At 32.6% G+C, this 8,794-nt stretch overlaps 1 protein-coding gene across 1 annotated transcript in view; it reads left to right on the forward strand.

Annotated features, from left to right (window-relative positions):
- Positions 1-4,469, forward strand: part of LOC106463870 (sodium-independent sulfate anion transporter-like) — a 43,765-nt gene extending 39,296 nt beyond the window's left edge. The window contains exons 13-17 of the mRNA XM_022391801.1: positions 389-491; positions 1,513-1,592; positions 2,042-2,107; positions 3,230-3,311; positions 3,910-4,469. Coding sequence (XP_022247509.1) covers positions 389-491; positions 1,513-1,592; positions 2,042-2,107; positions 3,230-3,311; positions 3,910-4,073 — 495 coding nt within the window. The 3' untranslated portion in view covers positions 4,074-4,469. The remainder of the gene's footprint in view (positions 1-388; positions 492-1,512; positions 1,593-2,041; positions 2,108-3,229; positions 3,312-3,909) is intronic.
- Positions 4,470-8,794: the final 4,325 nt, after the last annotated feature.

The raw sequence follows: 8,794 nt of genomic DNA on the forward strand, positions 1-8,794 counted from the left end.
ACCTTAACCACTCTGTTATTATCTATCACCCAAATATCAGGTACACATTAAGCACTCTGCTATTATCTGTCATTCAAATGTCAGGTACATATTACGCACTATCTTATTATCTATCATCCAGATGTCAGGAACTTTAATCTTTAGTTATTTCTTATAGATATATTTTTAAAGTTTATGGATATTTTTGTTAAATATGACCTTTATAATACTGAAAATAGTATACCATTGTGGGAACTATGATATTCCATAACGTTTTTGCCGGAACATAAGGTTTATGAACAATATAAGTAACACGTTGGATATGAATATATTTTAAAATATATGTACTGGACATATCTGTGCATTTAAGATAATGATTAAAGTTAGCTTAATGCTCATATTTGCTTAGAAACCTGGAGGAGAGTGCCGCCTGGTGGTAAAACCGGACCGAACTGTTCTGTTCCCTTCAGCCGAATATATAAAGAGCAAAATTACTAAAGCACTTCCTCCTGGTAAGTGACATCCTTTAACATAATTAAATGATAGATTAAATTAAGGAATAACTTGTAGCATGAAAACTCAAGTTTTGTGTACGGAGAACAAGTAATATGTTTTAAAAATCTTTTTACTTTTCAAAAACACTACGTTTCGCTAGGTTTATGTAGCATCGTCAGGTGGATACAATTGAATGATTGAACGAAACCGTTTCGTTTTATAGTATCAAGAACGATATTATATCGAAGACAACAAAGTAAAAACAAATAAAATACATGTGTTCAATAGGGGGGGGGGATTAAAATAAATGTATTCTATACTAGAATACTGTTTAATGCTAGGATTTTGTTTTTAATGAAGAGTTTTTATTTGATTTTTCTTCTATTTGTGTTATTTTCTTTGCCTATGATTTTAACTTGAGAAAAATCAAAAGAGTTTTCCTTTTGAGCCACGTGCTCAAACACAAGGGAAATGACTATTAAGTGCCCTTTTAATCTTACAGACACTTGCCGATTGATTTCCTTAATGTAAGTATTTCCATAATATTTACACATAGTTTGATACTGGATATTGAAGTGCCCTTGTCAGCAAATTTGTTCGATACAATTCGACTTAGTTTTCTTGCTGGAATAAAGGAATATTTCACAACCAATTTCATATTGTATTTATTAATTGATTTTAACCAAATCTTTTGGATAGTGCGTGAGAGTGGAATATAGTTAACTATGAATTTTCCGATCAGTGATCGTAACCAAAACAACTTTTGTATAACTATTTTATACCGACAAAGTCACAAAATCAGATTTTGCTGTGAATCTTGTAACTATTGTAACAGATTAATAAAACTATAGATATTTTTGGGATCGAGGAGGAGATAACAAAATTCGTGTACTAAAAAGCAAGAAATTAAGGGCATTTTTTGATTTAGTTTGTCTTTTACTGACATCTATCCAGGTTTTATTGTACTCGTTTGGTGCCAGTTCAGTACAGTTTAAAACACTGCTAGTTTAGTAACATCTAATAAATGTGTGTTTTCAGAGTCTTCACAAGAAAGAATCTGCTTTACTGTAATTGTCGATGGCGAACATCTTACCGACGCAGATTATACGATTGCAATGGTAAGTAATATTGGAGAGTAACTTAAGCATAAATAACTTAAAAAGGATTTAGAGCATTAAAAATATTTTCTATAAATACACAAGTTGATCACACATCATTGCTTCTAGTCCAGTTTAAATGTTATTTTATGATATATTGTTAATTAAGCTAAGCCTAAGATTATGATGATTAAAACAATATACGATATGTCGTTTCTTAAAGCGCTTTTTAATGGTTTAAAATTTATTTTATATTTTTATTGATCGAAAATGAAAAACTTGGAATTTACAGCAGATTTTAAAGTGGTCAATAAGTTGTTTTAGCTGTCATATTAAAATGAATAAAAGGTTACTCAAATTAGGAGGCACCACGATGAGTAAATTTGATTCTTTTGCGTAGAAATGAACAAAATGCTACTTGAATTAGAAGATGTAATGTTTTATTAAAATAAAAGTTTATTTTTTTCTAGGGTTTAAGGACCATGGTCGACAGTTTTGAGAAACAAAATGTTCTAACAGTGTTTACCAACGTCATTGTAAGTAAAGTAATCTTATATTTTTAAGCAGGTGAATATATTTCTATGAGAACAGTGATAGGGAGATTTATTTTATTCCATAAATCCTGTGATATTTTTGAAGCGTAAATTTCTCGTATTAATGTAACGATATAATATTATTTAATAACTTCTACCTGAAGAGTTGATAAGCATATTCAATAAATATACAACTAATTATGAGCGACAGGTAAACTACCGAAAGTTTGTATGACGATTCTGCCTTAGACCATCAGTTGCTCACTGTTGACGAAGTTTTTGGATTTTATCTCAGGAATACTTAGTTGGGTATGAATTACATAAAAACTTTCAAAAACTAAAAAAAGGTAAACAATATATCAAATTAAAATTAAAAAAATTAATGCGAAATCTATAAATAAAAAATGCGGGTTTGTAATTGCACTGTAGCAACACCTAGAAAAGTACCAAAAAAAAAGGGAGGGGGGGGGGTAAAGTCGGTCGGGAAAAGTCTCGAAATACTTGACTAGTATTCCACCATGTTTGCTCGCAATCTGAGGGTCGCGGGTTCGAATCGCTGTCCCACCAAACATGCTCGCCCTTTCAGTCGTGGGAGCGTTATAATGTGACGGTAAATCCCACTATTCATTGGTAAAAAAGTAGCCCAAGAGTTGGCGATGGGTGGTGATGACTATCTGCTTTCCCTCTAGTCTTACACTATTATATTAAGTACGGCTAGCGCAGATAGCCCTCGTGTAGCTTTGCGCGAAATCCATAACAAACAAACTCACGAAAGTCATATTCAGTGAAAGTTTCTGTATGTTGAGCACAAATACAAGCAACGGCAGAAAGTACAGAGTTCCTGTTAGAGAATAGTAAAAATAACTTGTAGCTTTGCGTGAAATTCAAAACAAACGAATCCTTCTGGAGATAATATCCTCGGGTGTTTGATGTAATTATAAGCTGGTATATTGGGCCAGAATGAAAGAGCAGATGGGGAGATGGAGGAGAGTTGTAAATTATCTGTAACAATAAAGAAAACTGAGTAATTTCCGTAAACATATAGGGGATTAATTGATTTATATATACTGTACATTGTTTGTAGAGCCCCAATTATCTCTCATATATTTACGTTTGTTTTAATAGCCCAAAGTACAAAAAATACTGAGTGGTGCTTCACCTCTTCACTTCTGTAGAACAGAGAGAGAGATACAGGTTGTCATTAAAGGTGGGTCATATAAGATATAGGAAACATCGAAGTACTATTAAAGAAACGTATACATTGTTGAACACTAAGATTTGCAAGTTACTATTTTAGTTCAGTGTATGTTATAGCACGGAAAAATATCCAAGTAATTATCTTAGTTAAGTTTAGGTCGTATAAGAGAAAAAATTAAGTTTTATTTTGTTTTATTTCGTTTGTAAAACATAAAAAATATCCAAGCTGTTAGGCTTAGGTCGTCTTGTTCCGATTGCAAAACATAAATAATATCCTAGTTTTGTTTTAGTTGTGCTGTAGAACAGAGAAATAATTTCCAAATATCTGCTCGAACAGAAAAACAAACAAATCGCTTTTTCTGTTCAGCAGTATGTTAAGCGTAGGAAACAGTAACTTGATAGTACAGTGAACAAAAAGTGGTGGATGATCTGAATCAGGTATAATTCATATACTAAAGCGAAAAAAAAAAACCCAGTGATTTCATGTTTTAAAGTAATAAAACCAACTTTGCAATAACTTTTATTTGCCACATATCTCAATAGTAAGGACTTTACTCCGGAAAACCGAATATATATAGCATTAATTGTAAGAATATTTTCATGTTTAGAGCATTCGAAAAGCAAGCTGGAAAACTACGAAGATAATACTTTAAGAGAAGCACGTGTTGAAGACGGAAACTGTAGGATTGAAGACGGGAATTGCAGAAGTAGTCCAACACTAGCTAGAGACCATTCACTCATTAACAATGAAAGTCCTCTGTTGGATAAATAATAAAATTATTTCAAAATACTACATAAATTCAACCAATTTGTTCTTCTTAAGTAAATATATTTATGAACTGTGAAATATTCAAAGAATACAAGATTCTTCGAATTAACCCAGACTTCTATCTTACCGTTCAAGGTACTCTTAGTTAAAAACATGAAACTCCAAAATTAATTCTACGCATGCTTAGAGCTGAAGTTGTGAAGTCCTAAAACTAAGTTTATGATTCAGGGTTTAAATTATTAGGCATTAATAACACATTTTTATAATCAGTGGCAGAGCACTCTTTCTCTTGTGTTATAATTAGAAATGTTAGATAATTATTTTGATAATATGAATTTTACATGTTATGCTAGGCGCCTTTCAATTTACTTTCTTTCAAAACATATTGGTTTAAGAGATTAATATAAGTTTTTTAAGAAAACGTATAATATTTTTCATGCTCAATGTTTTTACTTACTATATTAATGGATGGAAGATTATTTATCCTATAAATATTTTATATACTCTAGTGTAAAAAAATGCAAGGATATTTATAAATATAAGTGTGAATCCAGTGTGGATGTTCAAACGCCACCTAGAGGAATTAAGGATGCCCGAAAAGTTTAAGATTTTTAAGTTTTGTGGAACGATTTGAGTAACCAAAGGAGTATCTTTAGTGCATTTCGACATCTGGTGATCAAAATATTATTTTTTATTGCGGCATTGGACTTAGAGATCATTAAAGATTTGGGTATATTAAAATTCATTGTTATCTAATACTAATCACTGATATATATATTTCTCACAAATACACTGATACTCAACAGAATCTTTGTAGAAATTTAGGCTAATGAAATACATCCTTTGTCCTGACATATGAACCTAGAAGGTCAAAATATATCTCTGCTCAAATGATTATGTGGAAGTATCTGATTTTTCGAACATAACTAATAAAAAAAGGATGAACGTAAAGTTGTTGTTTTCGTTTTTAATATTTCGAATATTTATAGGCAAATGGGATATTATCCATTCATTGATATAAGTAATTTAGAAATACAATATTGTATGGGTATGAGTAATTTTCAAACATCAAAATCCCTTTGACAACAATTAGCCCCCCAGTGTAACAGCGGTATGTCTGCGGACTTACAACGCTAGAATCCGGGTTTCGATACCCGTGGTGGGCAGAGCACAGATAGCCCATCGTGTAGCTTTGTGCTTAATTACAACAATTAAATAAAGTATAAAGTAAACACAATACTAAAATAAGATTTCTAGTGGAAAGCTTTATATTCAATGGAAAAATAAACTTATGAATTATATTAATGGAGAAAAATTATTTACAAACTTGCTTTTTATAAACTAAATACTTTAATATAATTAGTAATTTTATTCTCAGTCGAACTAATAAAGCCAAGGGGTGTCTTTATACTACAGTTTGTTGAATATCAAAAGTACGTTGAATCCTAAAACTCCCAAAGAGGGTGGTTTTAGACGTATCTTTTCGAGACAACTTGAGACAAGTTTTCGTTTGTTAATTGATAAATGTTTAAGTGAAATACAGCATCCTCAAATCTCCATACTAGCTAGTACAAAGGTCTACCCACTGGGTGTAAATTATATATATCAATAAAGCCACATTTTCAACATCATTAATTATACAATTGCCAACCTTTTATGCTTCTGCTATCACCATTTTATGTTTAGCTTTCAATTGAAATACGAACGATTTCATCTGCGATTAGGTAGGGAAGGTCGAAGCATCACGATAGTCAGCAGTAGGATGAGCACACAGGAGCACTTTGAAAACAGCTACAAACATAATATTTTACTCGGCTTGCTGCACAATATCTACCAAGGTGGTTTTAAACGGTTCCTGAATACCTCTGTGTATCATTTGGAGACTTCCATGCTTCTTGTGCTTGGCCGTTAAACTCGTGATGCGTTGACGAATTTCAGTCATCTCACCACTTCAAATCACTTTTCGCAGTCCCAACACAAAAAAAGTGCGGGAAATGTCTTCTTTGCAATAAACACGTCCAAAAAATGTCAGTTAAAATTAAGAAAAATCGGATTTGATAGTTTTTTCAACAAAAAATGTCCCCCCCACTGGCTCGTGAGGGGCCTGTTAAAAAAGCGATAAAATTTCGTGATTATAAATGACCCATGTGGTTGGTATTCGATACCAGTTGACATTAGGATTCTCTATTTTCATCCTAAGTGAAATAAACAGTAGAGGATTTTTTTACATTAAAATGTAATTAATAAAGAAACATATATTTTCGACAAATCTTGACTTCTTTAAAGAAACAATTTTAAGCTCATGTTTTATGAACTCACACGAAGCATCTTTCAGTTGATTAGAAAATGATGAATTCTACAAACATTGTGTAATAATGTATTTTTAGTTAAAATCTCTTTTAAAAATGTAAGTTAGGTAAGTGATGTCTTAGTTAAAGAAGAACTTAAACATGATTATATTTTTCATATTTTACTGACTGTATCACTTATCACTAAAATTCGTAACTTCAACTTCACCCTAGAACTGTAAAACAAATTTGCAGAAATCCCGACCCGTAATTTTCCACCTAAGAATATTGGCAGTCCTAAAAGCTTCTGTTTTATCATCTTTCGTTATAAAATCCAACATAAATGTTTCTTAATTTATTGACAGACCGAACCAGATTTGCGAATCTACCTACATGCAAGTCAAGTTACGCTTGTAAGTTGTATTCAGAGTAATTATTGAACACGAATCTTTGACTGGTAAGTTGAAATAAACTTAGATAACCAACTATGTTATCTTATTCCTCTTTTGACAGAGAAATTCGCAGTGCCGTATGCATTATAACAAATATAACTAAACATGTTTGTTAAAGAATTCTTACGTAGGTGAATAGACTGTTTGTTTGTTTGTAATTAAGCACCAAGCTACACAATGGGCTATCTGTGCTCTGCCCACCACGGGTATCGAAACCAGGATTATGGCGTTGTAAATCAGCAGACATACCGCTGTGCCACTGGGAGGGGGGGGGGGCTGGTGAATAGAAAACCACAAAAAGTAAGCTAGAGTCACCAATTATTTATTACGCTGAACTCCCTCAATTGATATGTGGTACCACTTGAAAGTCAGATGTGTGTGTAGATTCTAGGAAGTTCAGGTTTCAACCTGTTTTTCACATCAATAAAAATTATATTGGTCTTTTATGTAACATCAACTTACATAAATAGCGCATAAGAAAGAATACAACTAAATCAGATTTTGGAACTTATTTTGGATGTAACAAATTATCAAAATATATATATATAGATATGTTTATTTTTGTCGAAGAAGTATTAAAAACGCCGGGTTTAACAAAATGGGAAAATGTAGGCATTCTACATTTTTGGTATACCTTTTGAAAACTCTTATCGGTAGTGTTGGAATACACCCATGTTAATACTAACTATATTATATTAGCATCCTAATTTCTAGTTTGTACAGTCTTGGCCAAAATGTAGCATATTTTATAACAAATAAGGTCGTTGTTATTTTTAAGATGGAATATAAATACACTCAACGCTGCCAAATTTGGAAATGGATGTGATATTAAACATCTATTTATGTAATTAATATAATTAGACAGGTTCTATGGACATCATGAACGATTTATTAGAACAGTAAACAATTCTAACAAACACCCGTAGAAAAATGTGTAATTCAGCATTTCACCTATCACAAAAACCTTACCAATATATATATATATATATAATGACAAAATATAACATCAAATTATTATAAATAGCGTCTGTAACATTATATCAGGTCATATTAACCACTAAGTACTAGGTTGGTCCTCCTCGTACTCTAATAAAGTTCGCAAAGTGACGTAGCATGTTATCGATGAGGTTATTGATGTAATTAACCGTGATTTCATCCCAACTTGCAATAGAGCCAGCGTCAATCACCATACTATAGAACCAGTGTCAATCACCATACTGTAGAACTAGTGTCGATCACCATACTGTAGAATCAGTGTCAATCACCATACTGTAGAACCAGTGTCAATCACCATACTATAGAACCAGTGTCAATCACCATACTTTAGAACTAGTGTCGATCACCATACTGTAGAATCAGTGTCAATCATCATACTGTAGAACCAGTGTCAATCACCATACTGTAGAACCAGTGTCGATCACCATACTGTAGAACCAGTGTCAGTCACCATACTATAGAGTCAGCGTCAATCACCATATTGTAGAACCAGTGTCGATCACCATACTGTAGAACCAGTGTCAATCACCATACTGTAGAACCAGTGTCGATCACCATACTGTAGAACCAGTGTCAATCACCATACTATAGTACCAGTGTCAATCACCATACTATAGTACCAGTGTCGATCAAAATACTGTAGAACCAGTATCAATCATCATACTATAGAGCCAGCGTCAATCACCATACTGTAGTACCAGTGTCGATCAAAATACTGTAGAACCAGTGTCAATCACCATACTATAGAGCCAGCGTCAAACAACATACTGTAGAACCAGTGCCAATCACCATACTGTACCATAAATAATCCACTCAAAAGCTGTATCTGTATTTCCAGTCCGTTGCTTAAATATATTACTAGTCTTGCTTATGTTGGTGTAAAAAACAAACATAAAACATTAGCGGAACAAAACATGGTCTTAATCTGGTTTGAGCCCAAGCTGCTAGCGTCACTACAATTGCTGCAAGTCTCTTTGGGTTGCTTCAA

Source organism: Limulus polyphemus, unplaced genomic scaffold (assembly GCF_000517525.1).
Source record: "Limulus polyphemus unplaced genomic scaffold, Limulus_polyphemus-2.1.2 Scaffold56, whole genome shotgun sequence".
In the NCBI taxonomy this organism is placed as follows: domain Eukaryota; kingdom Metazoa; phylum Arthropoda; class Merostomata; order Xiphosura; family Limulidae; genus Limulus; species Limulus polyphemus.